Source organism: Cryptomeria japonica, chromosome 9, assembly GCF_030272615.1.
Source record: "Cryptomeria japonica chromosome 9, Sugi_1.0, whole genome shotgun sequence".
In the NCBI taxonomy this organism is placed as follows: Eukaryota; Viridiplantae; Streptophyta; class Pinopsida; order Cupressales; family Cupressaceae; genus Cryptomeria; species Cryptomeria japonica.
Window position 1 is genome coordinate 653,139,594 of NC_081413.1, and position 19,127 is coordinate 653,158,720.

Genomic DNA, 19,127 nt, shown 5'->3' on the forward strand with positions numbered 1-19,127 from the left:
CCACCCAGTTACAAAGTTGAGACTACAACTCTACTGACATCTTGACAACCTTTGTCATTGATACCAAAGGGGGAGTAGTAGTATGAGCAAATAACCGGCAAAAGACTTATCTGCTCAGGGAGAGTTCCTATATTTTTGGTAACATATTTTTGGAAACATTTTTGGATTACAAGTTTTGGATAGACTTTTGAATTTTCTCATGAGTGTTGTCATCAATGCCAAAGGGGGAGATTGTTGGCATATGCACACTCCAATGAGACATTGTAAGTGATTGAAGGTTTTGTCATTGATGGCAACCTTACAATCCTATGGCACTGACAAGGCATTACACCAACATTGGCAAGATCAGACTCTACACCAACACTCAGACCACCGACATCGGCAGAGAAAGGAAGCATACCGACACACAGGCCGACATGATTTTTGTTATATTATATTTTGTTTATTATTGTAAAATCTTTGTAAGCCGACTTGGCATCATTGTAAAATGACTCTTATATATGAGAGATCATTATAGAACTTTTGTAAGCAAGAAAAAGGAATATGTTTAGGCGAAATAAGGCAGACCTATTATGTGAATTATAGGTTAAGGGTTTATGTAAGAAGCAGAGAAGCAAACGGTACTGGATCTGGCATTATAGATGCTATTATGAAGTAGTACAAGATACTAGATTTGTATAATCCATCATTGTAAGTCAGTGAGACTTCCCATTGAGCAGTGATTTCTAGGTAGTTGGCCTTCCTACATGTGTAGGCCCCTCTTGTAGCAGTAATATTCTCTTATTGGCCAGTAAGTGAATATTGTGGGTCACAAATCCCACAGAGATTTTTCCCACACCGGGTTTCCTCAATTAAAACATTGTGTTATGGTGTGTTTTTCATGTGGTTGCATTTAATTCTGTTTATTACATTATTTCTTGCATATTGGTACACTATTATAATATGTTCTACATGTTTTAGGTTAAGAAACTCAATTCACCAGTTAGATACTGATTCACCCCTCCCCCTCAGTATCTGTGGGAATCCTAACAGGATTAAACCATCTGATACAGACTGCTGTTACAAAATGACAAGAAACTTATGCAAAAACTTGGAACTTGATTTCAAACATTATTCAAATCTACTCTTGAATCTTCCCAACCTATGTACAATAATTTTCAAACCATTTTATATGCCTCCTTTCTCATAACCAACCTCTCAATTGGTTTCCTAACTACAGGTTGAATCAATTTTGAAAAGTTGCTCAAAAAGTTGCAAAAAGTTGTTAAGCAACAATGACAACTTTTGGTCCATTTTGCTTTTTTCCAACTTAAGCATTTTTATTCATTCTAAACCTCCTAGGATGGTTCCCTAACATAAAAATAACATGATCAAATTCCTAATAAGGTCTTACAAAGTATTTACACCATAATGCAAAATAATGCCATTTTTGGCTTACAAGGGCACCTTGGCCAAAATTGAGAAAACAAGCACACCTTGGTGACAATCACCCTTTAAATGACTTCCAAACACACTTGTGGACCTATCAATAATCCATTATTCAAACATTGATCCTAAATATGATCAGTCACTCCAAAATTTGAAAATGCATCAACAAAACTAGTTAAAAACTAGGTGCTCCTGCACCATACTCCCCCAATGAGAAAGAAGTCAAGTGACTCCTTTAGGAAACAAAGAGAGGTAAATTAAAAGGGTAGGAATGTCCACTTTAGGTACCCAAGTAGCCTTAGATTCTAGAAGGTTCTGCCACTCGACCAAATGTTCCATATAGGCGGTTTGCCTAGTCTTCTTGAGGATTCTTGAATCCAATGCCTTCCCAGCTTGTAGCATGCATGCAAGTGGCAAGGGAAGGTCCGAAAGTGACTGGAAGACCTCTGAGACTCTAGTACATTCCTCTGGAAGTGTTCCTTTATACTGCACCAAGTGTGCAACATTAAATATAGAAGAAAAAACCATGTCTCCAGGTAGATCAAGTTTGTAGGCATTTTGCCCATACTTAGCCAAGACCTTACAAGGTCCAATCCTCCTCATCTGAATATTTATAGGGACACCTTTCTAAAGCCTTTCTTTTTTCAAATGAACCATGACCAAGTCCCCAACAACAAATTTAATATCCCTTCTCTTTTATCTTTGATTCTTTGAGAGGTGTCTAGTAAGGCCTGCCTAACCTGCTCATGAATCTCTTTCATGGATTGAACCATGTCTATAGCATGTCCACTCTTTTGTTCCATCTTTCCAATATCTCCAAGCTCCAACACACCTCTAGGATGAATTCCATAAACTACCTCAAAAGGACTCTTACCGGTTGATCTATTCATACTGTCATTGTAGGCAAATTCATCTTGATGAATGATCTGATCTCAAGCTTGTCCATACTCCTTAGTCAAACAACTAATAAGGTTCACAAGTGTTTTATTTACCACCTCTGTTTGGTCATCCATTTGGGGATGGTAGGCCGAACTAAAAGACAACTTAGTGCCCAATCTCTACCATAAAGTCTTCCAAAAGTGACCAATGAATTTTGCATCTCTATCTAATACTATACTGATAGGTAAACCATGAATCCAAATGATTTCCTTAAAAAACAAGTGAGAAATATGACTAGCATCGTGAGTCACCTTACATGGAATAAAATGGGCCATTTTTCTAAATCTATCTACCACAACATAGATGCTATCAAATCCTAATTTGGTCCTGGGAAAACCAACAACAAGGTCCATACTTACACATTCCCATGGCTGGTTTGGGATAGGTAAAGGCTGATAGAGTCCAACACTAGAAGAGGTACCCTTTGCCTTTTGAAAAACCATACATTGTTCCACATACTTTCTGATATCCCTTTGCATCTTTGGACAAGTTCCAAAGTCTTGTTCAACCCAAAATGTCCACTTAAACAACCATTGTGCCTCTCTTGTATCAAATTTTCTTTCATGGACCCTCTAGGTACACAAATTTGTCCTCCTTTAAACAAAACACCATCTTGTAACGTAAAATTTTCATATTCACCATGAAAATGATTTTTGAACTCTTGACAAACCTTGTAGATGGCAGCAAAGTCTTCATCATCTTGGTATAACCCCTTGAAACTATCCACTACAAGGATCCTGAGTTGCACTTCTTGAACTATTAGCAACCTTCTATTTAAAGAATCACCAACTCTATTGCATTGATCTTTCTTATTTTTAATGGTGAAAGTATAGGACTGCAAATACTCTACCCATTTGATATGCCTATGATTCAACTTTTCTTGTGTTTTGAGAAAACTAAGAGCTTGGTTATCAGTATAAACCAAAAATTCTTTATGCAGAAAATAATGCCTCCATTTCCTAAGTGATTGAACAAGTGCATATAAATCCAAATCATAAGAAGAATACCTATTCTTGGCATCATTGAGATTTTCACTGAAAAATGCAACCGGTCTATTGTCTTGACTTAGAACTGCTCCAAGTGTTATGTTGCTTGCATCACATTCTATGGTGAAGAGCTTGTCAAAGCTAGGAAGAACTAGTACCGGTTGAGTAGCCACCTTTGTCTTCAAGAGATCAAATACTCTTTGTGCTTCTTTTGTCCATTGAAACTTAGTCTTCACACCTCCTTTTAATGTGTCAAGCATAGGTGCACATATCTCACTGAACCCTCTAATGAACTTCCTATAAAATTGTGCCAAGCCATGAAAACTCCTCACTTCACTTGTTGTCTTAGGTGTAGGCCAATTGATTATGGTTTCCACCTTGGAGGTATCCATCTTCAAATCACCCCTTGAGATTACAAACCCAAGATATACCAACTCCTGTTTCATGAACTCACATTTCTCCAAATCGATAGTTAGTTGCTCATCACATAATTTCTTCAATCCAATCTCTATATGCTTAATATGTTCATATTTAAACTTACTAAAAATCAAGATGTCATCTAAATAAACAACAACAAATTTACCAATGTAATCCTTGAGTACTTCATTCATGAGTCTCATGAATGTGCTAGGGGCATTTGTGAGTCCAAATGGCATAACAAGACATTCATAACATCCTTCTATGGTCTTGAATGTTGTCTTCCATTCATCTCCCTCCTTGATTCTGATTTGGTGGTAACCACTCTTGAGGTCTATCTTGGTAAAATACTCAGCACCTCCTAAGCAATCCATAAAATCTTCAATTCTTGGAATGGGAAACCTATACCTAATTGTAATTCAGTTGATGGCTCTAGAATTAGTGCAAAGTCTCCAAGTACCTCCCTTCTTTGGTGCCAAAATAGTGGGAACTACACATGGGCTGATGCTCTTCCTTATTAGACCATTATCCAAGAGTTTTTGGATTTGTTTAGCTACCTATGTATTCTACTCTGGTGTCATTTTGTAAGTTGCCTTATTAGGAAATGAGGCTTTGGGTATGAAGTCAATTTGGTGACTTATGGCACATTGAGGAGGCAAGGTTGTAGGTGTTCCATCACTTATGATGTCCTTAAATTGATTTAGTATCTGTTGCACTTCATTGGGAATGCACACTTTCTTATCCTTGCTTTCTTCTTTTGGTTTCACTACAAGTGCAAACCTCGCTCCTTCTCCTTCCTTGATATTTTTAATGCCCTCCTTCTCACCAACTAGCAACATATTGGAACCTTTAGATCTGCCATCTTCTGGATCTCCTATGGACTGAATTTTATAGGTAATTCCATCTTTTTGAAAAGTATAGGAATTCTTTTCCCCATGGTGTATTACTTTCTTGTCAAATTTCCAAGTCCTACCTAGGAGTATGTGGCATGCATCCATTGGAAAGATGTCATGCAATATTTTGTCCTTGTAGCCTCCTATAGTGAACTCCACCCAAGTTTGTTCATTCACTAGAACATGTTGCCCCTTGTTGAGCCAAGTAACCCTTTAAGGATCACTATGTGGGATTGTTTGCAAGTTGACTTTACTTACTGCTTCTTCTGATACTATATTGTCAGTCGAAACTAAATCCACCACCACTCTACTCACTTAACCCATAATCTTTCACTTTATCCTAAACAAGGATCTTCTTTGGCTAGGTTCCTCCTTGACTAGTTCTTCGATAAAAACTCTTCTCATCATAATATTCTCTATAACCTCATAATCTAAACTCACTTCTGATGCCTTCACATTTGTTTCATATTCATGAATATAATTTACTCTCCTCTCACCTCCTTGGCATGAAGAAGACTTCTCAGGACATCTCTAGGTCGAGTGTCCAAGTTGATGGCAATTGTATCATTTCATTATGGCAAAATAGGACCCTCTTCCTAATCCACTAGACCTTCCTCTACTAGAGTTTGTAGATCCCCTTCCTCTATAGCTGCTCTTGCTATTGGAATCCCCACTCTGCTCTACCAACTTGGATTCCCCTAGGGATCTTTGGTCTACACTTCTTCCACAATAGCTACCTCTATGACCTCTGTCATCTCTTCCCCTACCTATACCTCTATTTCTTTGCTCTTGCTTCTTTTTGCTCTTCTCTTCCACCTTGAGTGCCAACTGATAGCACTTATGAACAGTACTAGGACACAAGAAACCTAGCTCTTCTTGGATATTCCACTGCAAACCATTCAAGTACCTAGCTACCTTGATGCTTTCATCTTCCACCACCTTAGATCTCAGACACAATTTATGAAATTCTTCAATGTAGTTGCTTACATCTAGTTCTCTTTGTCTCAAATTTTGTCTCCTCTCAATGTAGATTTGGCTACCTTCACCTTTTGTGCTTCACTAATTCCATCACATTCAAAGTGATTCTCCAATCCTTCAATCCATTCCATGACCACTTCTAGTTCCATTTTTCCATGAAAAGGCGCAACTCCTTCTAGGGAATTCCCTCCTAAGGCTTTGATGGCTCTAAGGAAAGGTTCTTCAGATAGAATAGGATCTATTTCAGGTGTGCCATCCTCTTCTCCTACTTCTTTACCCTTCCCTTCATTGATTTTGATTGTTACCTTCTCAGTCTTATCTTCAATTTCACCTAGTTTGTTCTCCAATTGTTGCAATCTTACTATGAGGAGTCTATTCTCTTCCTCTTGATCTTCTACCTTTTGGATAATTCTACATTGGTCACCATACTGAGGCTATTTTCACCTACTCACTCAGTCTCTGACATCAACTAGTTTCTTCCCAAATCTTAATTTTCTGTGATACCACTTTGATAGGGAGCCTCTCTCAAAAGAGTTGCACCTTGTTTAACAGATAGATAAAATATGTTTTAGTGGGCTTCCATCCTTATTCACACCTACTCTTTTCCAATATCAAGTGAATTAATTGGACTCCTTTGGAGTGCTCCCTATCTATTTGTTTACTCCTGTTACTCACAAGCATAGCTGGGATTCACTTGAGTAAATCCAACCTCCAAGTTGCAAATTCTCCAAATTACACTTGCAGGGGTGTTAGGGGGTGTAGAGAAGGTTTTTCAATGCTAATCATGTGGTTTTTAGTTTGTCTCTTCTTCATTTTCCTATCACTTGCTCTTACTCCTATTTTCTAGGCCTAGTAGCCCTAGAGCCCCTATTAGCCCTACCTTCACGGTTTTTGGGCAATTACTTAGAAAAATACCAAACAACCACCTAACATATTTATGGATCTGAATACCCTTTTGGAAATTTTTTTAGATTAAATGGGTTAGGTTGACTAGTTCTATCGTATAGGTACAGACCCAAAAAATGGCTTTTAATGAGGGTTTAAGGATTGCTAGTCTTCTCAAGTAGGGTTTATTGTCTTCTACACCATGCCACACCTTCCAAATTCTTCTAAGACTCCTTTTGGCTTCATTATTTCATGCCAAACATTTGGCACATCCATTTCTTATCTCCCCTACAAGAAATGACAAAAATCACAGTCATATCCCTAGCCGAGCTATGTTAGAGCTCACGTAGGATATGATGGAAAATAGTTTCCAAGAAACCTCTAGGACACTAAAAATATTATGCATACCATTTATAGGTTCCATGACTTGAATCCCAATGGCCATTGACAAACTCAATGGGATTTCAAGTTGCAACCATATTTAGGGTCTTAAACCCTTGCTCAAACCAAGAGCAGTGCAATAGAAGATAATTTTCAAAAATGCACTAGACCTCAACTAAGAATGAATACAATCACTTCCTGAGCAACACAATAACATGTAAAAAATCACCATGGAAGGACACTACCAGGATTAAACCATCTGATACGGCTTGTTGTTACAAAATGACAAGAAACTTATGCAAAACCTTGGAAAATTGATTTCAAATATTATTCAAATCTACTCTTGAATCTTCGCAACCCCTATACAATAATTTTCAAAGCATTTTATATTCCTCCTTTCTCATAACCAACCTCTCATTGGTTTCCTAATTACCGGTTTGATCAATTTTGCAAAGTTGCTCAAAAAGTTACAAAAAGTTGTCAAGCAACAATGACAACTTTTGGTCCATTTTGCATTTTTGCAACTTAAGAATTTTAATTCATTCTAAATCTCCTAGGATGGTTACCTAACATCAAAATTGTTGGCATATGGACACTCCAATGAGACATTGTGTGTGATTCAAGGTTTTGTCATTGATGGCAACCTTGCAATCCTATGGCACCGACAAAGCATTACACAAGCAACCTTGCAATCCTATGGCACCGGCAAGATATTCTATTGGCAAAGCATTATTCAAGCAAGACAGTGCACTGGCATCAGCAAGATCACTCTACACTGGCACTGGCACCGGCATAGAAGAAAAGATGTACACTGGCATAGAAGAAAAGATGTATACCGGCACAGAGGCCGAGAGGATTTTTGATATGTAATATTTTGTTTATTATTGTAAGCTGACTTGGAAAATTGTAAAATGACTCTTGTATATAAAAGAGATCATTGTAGACATTTGTAAGATATAGATAGGCAGCATAAAGAAATTTATTAGGTAGACCTAATGTGCGAATTATAGGTCAAGGGTATATGTAAAGAACAAAGCAAGAACCGGTACTGAATCTGGCATTGAAGATGCTATTGTAAAGCAGTACAGAATATTGGATTTGTATAATCCTCATTGTAAGTCAGTGTGACTTCTTATTGAGTAGTGTGCTCTAGGCAGTTGGCCTTCCTGCATGTGTAGGCCCCTATTGTAAGTAATATTCTCTTATTGGCCAATAAGTGAATATTGTGGGTCACAAATCCCACTAAGGTTTTTCCCACATCGGGTTTCCTCGTTAAACATCTTTTGTTATGGTGTTCTTTTCATGTGGATGTTTTTGATTCTGTTAATTACATTAATTCTTGCATACTGGTATACTGTTACTTTATGTTCTACATGTTCTGTATTAAGAAAATTTTGTTACCGATCAGATACTGATTCACCCCCCCGCCCCCTCTCAGTATCTGTAGGAACCCTAACAAAACTAACATGACCAAATGCCTATTAAGGCCTTACAAAGCATTTTACATCATAATGTAAAATAATTCCATTTTTGGCTTACAAGGGCACCTTGGCCAAAACTGAGAAAACAAGCACACCTTGGTGACAATCACCCTTCAAATGACTTCCAAACACACTTGTGGACCTATCAACATTCCATTATTCAAACATTGACCCTAAATATGACCAGGCACTCCGAAATTTGGAAATGCATCAACAAAACTAGTTAAAAACTAGGTGCTCTTCCACCAATGAACATGACACAACCTCTTATGCCATAACCAACTCTCATAAATATGAGCAATCAAACATGTCTTATCACCAGTGTTTAAGTGAAAGACATTACCTCTAGTCTGAGTTCCGATTACAATCTCCAAACTAGTTCTATTAATGATTTTGCATTTTCTATCTTTGAACTAAAGTTGGGAGCCCTTGTCCACCAATTGACCAACACTTAAAACATTATGGTTTAAACCTTCTACATAATAGACATTGTCAGTATTATGCTTACCATCCAAAGAAATAATACCTCTACCTTTAATCATACATGCTTTGTCGTCTTCAAATTTGACTTGACCACCATTGAATTCTTGCAGTGACAAAATGTTTCGTTTATCTTCAGTCATATGATGTGAGCATCCACTATCAATTGCCCATTCATCCTTGTCTTCAACTTTTGTTGCAAGGGCTTTTCTTCATTCTGGATAACCGGTTCTAGTTCATCTTCCTTTATAGCATAGAACACCCATTCCTTTTCATTATCGGATCCAATAGAAAAGTCTTTTGTGGGTTTATAATTTGAATCATCACTTACTCCTTCCTCATCTGCTATGTAGAATTGTTTTTTTTTCTTGAATCTATACTTGTTCTAATTAGGCTTAAATGATTTCTTAACTCTTTCTTCAAATCTTTCATTCCTTTCAGGACATCTAGATGCAAAATGACCAATCTTATTACATGCAAAACATTTAAAAGGTGATTTTCCTTCATACTTACTTCCTATCGGTCCTTTAGGTACTCTTCTAGCAAATAAGGCTTCAAGTTTCTCAAATTCTTCATCCTCTTTCCTCATATCTTCCAATTCTTTTGCATATAGAGCTCTCCAATCACTTTTTCTGGTAGATTATGATGCATGGAAAGATGGTTCAGATTTTGCAGATCCAGAAGGTCCAAATTCTTCAAGCTCAAAAGTAGATAATTTCCCAATCAGAATATCTTTGTTAACTGAAGTGTTTTCCATTGTTCTCAATTCATTAATTGTAGTTTCGTTCATCTTGTAAGCAGGTGGTAGGGCTCTCAAAAATTTTGAAACTATTTCATCTTCACTCACAGATCCTCCACAACATTGAATTCCCATGACAATCTCATTTACTCTTTCCACAAATGTAGCAATTCTTTTATTATCTTTCATCTTCAAGTTCTCATATCTTACCTGATAACCATCAAGTTTAGCAATTTTGACAGTAGGGTCACCTTCATTCAGATTTTTCAATTTATCCCACATAACCTTCACAAATGATTTATCAATCAATCCCATGATTTGCTGATCAGTTAGTGCACACAAGAGGGCTTCTCTTGCTCTGCAATCATTTTCAATATTTTTGTCCAAGACTACTAGATGTCGGATCATAAGGTGTATACCCCTTCTTAGTGATCTCCCAAATATCTTTGCCAAGACATCTAAGATGAGTCTCCATTCGGATTTTCCATATCCCATAGTTTATTCCATCAAGCTTAGGAATTTCTCTTCTGAAAATAGTTGTCAGTGGATTTCAGTTATTAGTTGCCATAGGATCTACCTCAAGCGGTTAGGCTTCTACAAAAGAGGACCAAAGCTCTGATACCAATTGTTAGAATAACCGGTGGACAACTATGAGGGGCGGGGGTGAATCAGTTGTCAGCAGATTATGTTAATCAAACAACTTTATAACCTTTAATCGAAGCACATAAACGTGAATAACGGAATAGCAAAAATAGATACCGGTAAGAAATAAAACTTAAGAATGAAACAAATATTTAACACAATGCAACCATACCACATAACACCATGCTTTGTATGTGGAAAACCTGGTAAAGGGAAAAACCACTGTGGGAAGCCTACCCACAATCAGATAGTACTTTTGCAGAAAGTATGTGATACAATGAGGGGCTTGCACATCTAGGAAGGCACACTACCTAGAGCATATTGCTCATTACAAAGGACTCACACTGACTACAAAGAGGTTATAACCACCTGAATATAATTGGACAACAATCTAGGAGAATGAACTATCAAAGATAGCATCTACCATGCTTGATTACTGTCCTGGTTAAGCTCAATATCGGAGGCCTTTGACCTCTTACATAGACTCAATTTGATATTCAATGATAGACCAAATCATCTGCCTGAATGATATTACATTATTCACACACTCCTATTCCCATTCCTATAACCTTGACCATGATCTACAATGAGATCTTATGTCAATATATACAAACCCTAAGGCCTAAACCAATTAGGTCGACCACCTATAAGATATTACAATAAGATCATTACATACATCCATATTACAATGATATGCCATGTCAGCTTTAGACCAAAATAACATTAACCAATCAATAAATCATCCCGGTAATGTGTAGGGAACATGTTACATGATATCAATCCATAACCTAGATAGGTACCAAACATAATCTGGGTCCACCATGCCAAAGTGATATCTCCAATCAGTTGAGGCATGAACACAATCACCTTCAACATCTTGAATTCCATCTAGAAGCCGCACGAACACCACTTATGCATCCTGTCAAAGATTCTCAAAGAATGCTCTACTGGTAAAGCCCTAAACCCTTACCGGTATAGGCTTACTAGAATGTATGATAGCATCTGATCACCAAGTCAATACGAACTGACCAAAACATACTCCAAAAACATGTAACACATTAAACCAAACATATTCCATTGATCAAAACATGTCGGTGGTAACCAACTGATAGTCCCTTCTGTCGGTAACACTAGAACTTCTACCAGTAACCAAAGTCTATTTACCGGTAACCAAACATAACATCTAGTGTTGACATCAATGAAAAAACATCAACGCAACACATAATCAATTCCTTTATATTGCCAACAATGATATACTACCATAGTGTACTTGATAATGACCTCTTTGTGTTCCCAAACCTGTTCTATGAAAAGGAAAAATTTTCACAGTGTGGACAATACATATATGTGTGGGAATAAATTGGGTGATAATATGATGAAATCATGTCATTAAAAACCCACAGAGGAAAAGGAGTTTTAGGAAGAAGGTACATCAGACAAGGGTATGCAATATGATCGTCACATAGAGGTAACTCCATCCAAAAAGGACTTCCAAAATTTTTATGGCAATAATAAAGTGTATTGTGAAGTAGTACTAGAGGAAAAAAATAATTATTCTCCAAATCCTGATGATGATACTCCAAATATAATTTCACCTAAAGATAGAATAAAATGTGAAAACTATGGTGAGACAAATAATGTGTAGGATGCCCAAAAGATAGGGACTAGTAGTGAAAAATATGTAAATCAGGGACAATTCCAAAAGGTAGATTTTCATAAATATGAGGGTATGATAGTTTATCAAAGATTGAGGTTTCTTGTGATGAAGAAAGGAAAAGAAAATAGTTCAAAGGATCCTTACTATGATTCTATGATCAAATATAGAGATGACAACAAAAGACATTATAACATATATGGCAAATATGGAAAGATGACAACTGATAGGCTTTATGATGGAATCAGATTGCACAATAGTACGTATCAGGCTGGCAAGATAGTACATGATGAAAAATAGGTATTTGATCCAAGAAAAAATCAATGTTCAGTTTTTGCGGGCCTAGGGTCACCAAATATAGTCTCAAGATGTAATTTGCAAAAGAGATGTGATTGGCACATAGTTTGCTTACACCAAAGATAGCTAGATTCCTGCTATGCTCGCAGGGGGCCTACATCCCCAGACAGAGCTACTATTGGAGCCCTAAATTTTCATAACAATATCCCTAACATGATCACCAAGATTTTGTGTTTAAAGTGGTTAAATGTTTAAGCTACAAAAGTTTTCTTTTACCGAACATAGAATCCCACATATTGTCTCCATTATGCGCTAATGATATGTGAAAAATTCCCAATAAACCTAAGAAAGATTAGTAAAATAAGCTTCACCAACTAACATTTCATGTATATATAGGGATAGCTATTTTGATATGATAAATCAATGTTAGATATTGATATTGGGATAGCTAACCCGATTCAATAAATAAGTGTTGAACAAGGACATTGGGATAGAAATGTCAAATATGAATTCTCAATTGCCTACCAAAATAACCACCAAAGAGAGAGAAACGATATTATGTAATGTCGATAGAGTAAACTATCCTGACACACATATTTTGGGATACATCATGCTGATACAATTCTTGTCGAAATAATATATGAGATCGGGGTAAGTTCAAAAATTTATCTAGATGATGCAAGCTATCCCAATGATAGAAAATATAAAAGAATGTATTATGCAAGCTCATTGGAATAACCAATGAAGTCAGAATAGCCTGTCAACAAGACTAATTATTAACACTATCCCGATAGTGAAAAGAATGGCATCAACGGAACTATTCCATTTATGTACTTATGAACGATGAATTGACATTAGTAAAACCTACAACGATAAAAGAAAATGAATATGATACCCTTATCGGTATAACTAGTGAGATCAGAATAATAGATCATCTATGACCCGATAGAATAACTTATCCCAAAAACAATTATGTGAAGTGACATCGAAAAAACTACTCTGATAGTACACTCTCGACTAAATACTTCTACCAGAATAACTTACAACAAAAGACAAAATCAAAGGTGAAAATCTTCATCGGGATGACTTGTAAAGTCGGGAAGACAATTTTTGGGTATGCTAATAATTGAAACAATACCAATAAGAACCATACAAGATGTGTTCAGAATAGGTAACCCAAAGATCAAAATCAAGCTGGTGGTTACTTATCATTACAACCTAACCTGAAATGACATGAATGATAGAAATTTTCCGGCAGCGAATACATTGTCAGAAAGGTGCCAAACTAATAGATGTGACAGATGAAGTGAAATGATGTAACCCAAATAAATGATATTTATATGTGGAACATAGGATTTAAGAAGAATCAATTGGATTAAATATAAAAATAAAAAATAGATTTGTAAAATATCATCAGATAGAAATAAATAAAATATAGTCAGTGTTCCTTCTTCTCTATTGTGTTGTAGTAAATTTCTCTTCAAATGCATTCTCTGTGATAAGAATTTGAACCAAGTGGTTGTTGCAAGGTGTGTGCCCTTGGTCTCCTTGTGCTGTGCAGCACAGTTTTTGGGTTTGTGACATGGCTTAACCGCCTTCTGTGGATTCTATAAGTCTAGTGGTTGTATCAGGCATTAATAGGTTGATATTTTAGTGCAACGACAACCTCTCTTGTAAGAAGTGGTATTAGAGCTTGGTCACAGGTTCAAACCCCTCGCTTGCATTGGGGGGTGATTGTTACAAGGTGTGCACCCTTGGTCTCCTTGTGTTGTGCAATACAATTCTCAGGTTTGTGACATGGCTTAACCGCCTTCTGTGGATTCTATAACTCTAGTGGTTGTATCGGGCATTAATAGGTCGATCTTTTGGTGCAATGGAAACTGCGCTTGTAATAGTGGTTGTTATCTTAAATCGTTATGTGAAGATTTCATGTTGTAATTGCAAGTTAGAAAAATATAAAGTGCATCTGAGACAAAAGGTGGCTATTTGCATTTTATTTTGATTGGTCTTTTTGTGAGAGTCAAATTCAATCAGACTAACTATAATTGAAGACATCTTCTTGTAAGATTGAAGGTTAAGTAATTGATAGATCCATCCAAGGGAGGATTTAAAAATTTGTCTTTCAGAATGATACATAGGGTTTGCAAGTCAATGACTCTATTGCCAAAAAACATAAGGCACTTGTCTAGTTGCATACAAATTTCAAATCACTTACCCACACTTTTTTGTTTCATTCTTATGCTAGTAGGATATATAAGCAGGATTCAAAATAAAAACAGTTAGAAGGAGGTATAGTAGGAGTTGGATTAAAGAAAATGTTAGTTAGTTACAAAAGAGAATCAAGAAGTAGGAGAAGTTAAAATAATCAGAACAACAAGACAATTTATCTCAAAGATATATGCCACTTTGAGATAAAAGTAGAAGTAGAAGATACATACATTGTCAAATCTGCTATAAAAGTCACGAATTTGGAAAATCAGTTGGTGAGAAGGTATACCCGCCTAGGTCCTGGCCAAATCAACTGGAAGGTTCGAAGATAGGATCAGGCATAACCTTGAAACTTTTCCAATCTGTTGATCTAAGAACCAACGCCCCCTTTTTCAAAAATAAAATAAAGACATCTATAAATATAATTTAAGTGATTTTGAATACTTCAAAATTAAACGATTTTCTTCATAACTAAATAATGCTCCCGACACACATATTATGAGGATAAAAATTTGTCAATAAACAAAAAGATCATGATAAATAAAGTTATCTTTTGATTAACTTGAAGATCATATCATTTTTTATTAACGGAAGAGTATTAGTTTTTCAACATTATTATATTTATTGTGCAATTTTTTTAACATTATGAGTATAACACAATCAAACAACATGATTGAATTTTTTTAGTAATTGACTTTTAGAATTTCCTTGTGTATGATTATTATTTTTGACTAATTTAAAATTATATGACTTATTTTTAATCAAAGATTACTAATCACCTAACATTTATTATATTTAATATAGAAATATTTTTTAATATTACAAGGACAACACAAACTTTAAAAAGTCAACTAAAGGAAAAATTATCACTAATATTTTTAAATAATTTGTTTGTTAAGTTTTTAAGTTTTGTCTTTGTAATTAAAACATCTATGTATTAAATATGATCGATTTTTTTTAAGTTGAAAGAACTAATCTTTGAATAATTAAAAAATATATGATGCTTTTCTTAACTAAAAAGTACTTCCTACCTAACATTTATTATATTTAATGTATAATATTTACAATTACTACAAGAATAGCACAAACTTATAAAGTCAAACAAAAAAAAAATTATACTTAGACTTTTTTATTAATTAATTAAAAAAAATTGTTTTGAGGTTTGTTATTTTTATTTAAAGTTTTGTATTGATCAAGTGGTATTAGAAAACATGTAGGCATTAACTATAATTACTTGTTTTAAAGTTTGTTATTTTCATCTAAAATTTTGTATTGATCAAGTGGTATTAGAAAACATATAGACATTAACTATTGTTAGTTGTTTTAAAATTTTTTATTTTTATTTAAAATTTTATATTGTTCAAGTTGTATTAGAAAATATATAAACATTAAATATGACTAATTGTCTTAAGATTTGTTATTTATATTTAAAGTTTTGTATTATTCGTTGAATACAGCACATGCTGAGCGAGCAACTATAATAAATGGATTGAACGGGCAAAATTTTCTCAAAGGCGAAGGAGCTTTGTGAGCGAGAATGAAGATTGTACTCCTCATTTCATGGCTCCTATTCTTCACCACCATGGAGGCAGCAACATCCAAAGCTGGTTCGTACAATTCTTTCAGTTTTTCAGGAAATTTCAATTCAACATTGTTCAGATTCCATACTTCTTCATATACTGTTATTCATTTGTCCTCTGTACTTTTTGGGCCATTTTGTAAGCTGTTGGTATGATTGGCCTAGTTGGTAATATTTGGGTCTGTATTTTTCTGGAAATGACTGTAATATTTGAGTCTGTATATTCTCTTTTGCTGATGGGTCGTGTATGGTCTGTATACTCTGTGGTTCATCGTTGTTTCTGTCTGATTTTGTGGGTTCAGGCTGGTCTGCATACTCCATGTGGTTCGTACAACTGTTTCCAGTTTGTTAGGGAATTTCAATTCAACAATGTTATACATTTTTGCTTCAGTTGCTTGTGTTTTTGACAGAGAAAATGATGATCTTATGTTTTGAGATTAACAATGTTATACATCTTTGTGTCAGTTTGTTAGGGTAATAGCTCGTAGAAGTGTCAGCGTAGAGTATTAGGGCTATGATCTTATGTAATATGTTGCAGATTGTAGATGAACGTGGTGTATAATTTTAGGGTTACATGTTACTATTTTAAGTTATAGGGTGTAACGATTTTAGGTCATTACATTTTAGATTCTTGTATCTAACAATTAGATTAGGTGTTGATATTTTAGAAGATAAAAGATAATAGGTTAAAACAGGAAATGGAATAAAAAAATATTAGAATTGAAATAGATTTAGATATAAATGTGTTGTATAAAAGTCATTTTTTCAAGTAAAAATTTTCACTTATCAGATTGTCTTTGTGAAATGTAAGGTTAAGTATAACAAAAATAAATGTTATTAAAAAATATTAGAATTACTGAAGTGTCTAATTTTATGATTAAGTTTTGGTGCAATCATTTTTTGGACTGTTTACATTAGGTGGATTATTTTTATGAGTTTTGTGACCAGTCACAACAAAGATAAATGTTCATTTTGCATTTCTAAAAAGCAGAAATCTTATGCTATTCCTATTAATGAAATTAATCATTTATAAATATCTATTATTTTGATAATTATCAAATTTACCATTACTCTTCACTTTTGACATGGTGCAAAATTGCAGGTGCTCAGTCCTACAAATACCCATTTATGACTGCGGACGCTAAGAAAGCAACTGCAAGAAAATATGACTATATCATCATTGGAGGAGGTGCAGCTGGGTGTCCTCTCGCTGCAACTCTCTCACAAAACTTTACTGTCTTGTTAATGGAGAGAGGAGGATCTCCTTATGGGAATCCTGACATTGAGAACGCCAGTGCTTTTGGCAAGGCATTACAAGAAACAGATAATTACACGTCCATAGCACAGGGATTTGTAAGTGAGGATGGAGTGCAGCTTGACAGAGCCAGAGTTCTAGGAGGCGGAACTGCTATTAATGCTGGGTTTTACAGCAGGGCAAGCTTGGAATATATTCAAGGCATGGGATGGGACGAGGAACTCGTAAATGAGTCGTATTTGTGGGTCGAGAAATTGAATGTTTTTCAACCAGATCCCCTTTCTGTTTGGTCATCGGCTATAAAAGATGCACTTCTGGAAGCGGGAGTGCTTCCATACAATCGGTATACTTTGGATCATTTGGTGGGCACCAAGATTGGTGGTTCCATCTTTGATAACAATGGCAAACGACATACAGCTGCAGATTTGCTAAAGTATGCAAACCCTGATAATATTGTTGTTCTGCTCAATGCTACTGCCTCGAGAGTTCTCTTCAAAACTTCATCAGGTGAGTAACTATACAAAGTTGTTCTGATCAAGCTTCTTGATTTGGTCTAAGATTGAAATCAAGAGATTTCACTGTGTTTTACTGCCTATGAAATTTGTTTCTTCACCCACATCATGATATTGTTCTAAAAACTTATTGCAGGAAAGTTGAAGGCTCATGGAGTAGAATTCATGAATTCTATTAATGGTATTAATGGTAGTTCTTATCGGGTATTAATCAATGATTCATCAAATTGCAATGAGGTAATTCTGTCAGCAGGAAGTTTAGGAAGTCCTCAGTTATTGCTCTTAAGTGGAATAGGTCCTTCCCAAGATCTTCAAAAATTAAATATATCTGTCCTTAAAAATGTATCATCTGTAGGACAAGGGATCCAAGATAATCCTCGTGCATCAATAGCAGTAGAATCTCCTACACCATTCAATACTTCTAGCATACAAGTAGTGGGCATTCTGAATAATTCAGAGCTTTACATATATGGTAGTAGCTTTGTACTGCAAGTTCCCTCAAATGACTCTACTAACATAACCAAATATGGTGGTGGAATTTTTGAGAAAGTAGCTTTTCCCTTATCGAGAGGAAATCTAAGTCTAAGTAGTAAGGATCCTAGAGATAATCCTTCTGTTCGTTATAATTACTATTGCACGCCTAAAGATCTACAGACATGTGTGCATGGACTCAAGGTAATGTATGACATGTGTGAAACAAATTCTATTCAGAATTTTGCCTATAATAAGTCTAGTGGCATAAATGGATTACATTTTATTGGGCCAAGTCTACCCAGTAATAAATCAGATGATGTAGCCATGGGGAAGTTTTGTAAAGATAATATTGCCACTATGTGGCATTTTCATGGAGGATGTAGTATTGGTTCTGTGATTGATCAGACATATAAGGTCAAAGATGTTGTTGGTCTAAGAGTTGTTGATGGTTCCACTTTCATGGATGGTCCTGGAACTAATCCACAAGCAACCACCATGATGCTTGGAAGGTATTCACAATATGCAAATATTATTTTACTCTCTACTTTCTTAAATTTAGTATGTAATTGTTATTAATCAAATTTGTGAATTTGCAGGTATGTAGGAGTAAAGATTCTACAGGAGCGTGGATTTTGATACAGGAGCATCCCCAGTTCATAACAATCATGCATCAACCAAAAACATTTTCCTTTCTATTTTGTTTTATGTTTGCAGTTTCAGTTTTCCTTTCTGTGTGTCCCGATTTTGGCTCACCGGACCCTATGGAGTTGGATTCTACTTGAAGACTTGATCATCTCTCTTTCTTCTAGACCACATCGCATTTGGGTCATTTTCCGGCAAGATATCACTACCGATTTCCATCACAGTTTCTTGTTACTGGTTGTTCCTTTGTTACCGGT

The 19,127-nt window shown here is 35.5% G+C and overlaps 1 protein-coding gene across 1 annotated transcript in view; it reads left to right on the forward strand.

Annotated features, from left to right (window-relative positions):
* Positions 1–18,864, forward strand: part of LOC131858579 ((R)-mandelonitrile lyase-like) — a 30,460-nt gene extending 11,596 nt beyond the window's left edge. The window contains exons 2-7 of the mRNA XM_059211868.1: positions 15,866–15,935; positions 16,068–16,137; positions 16,290–16,293; positions 17,090–17,749; positions 17,891–18,737; positions 18,825–18,864. Of these exons, the coding sequence (XP_059067851.1) occupies positions 15,866–15,935; positions 16,068–16,137; positions 16,290–16,293; positions 17,090–17,749; positions 17,891–18,737; positions 18,825–18,864 (1,691 nt within the window). The remainder of the gene's footprint in view (positions 1–15,865; positions 15,936–16,067; positions 16,138–16,289; positions 16,294–17,089; positions 17,750–17,890; positions 18,738–18,824) is intronic.
* The last annotated feature ends 263 nt before the right edge of the window (positions 18,865–19,127 follow it).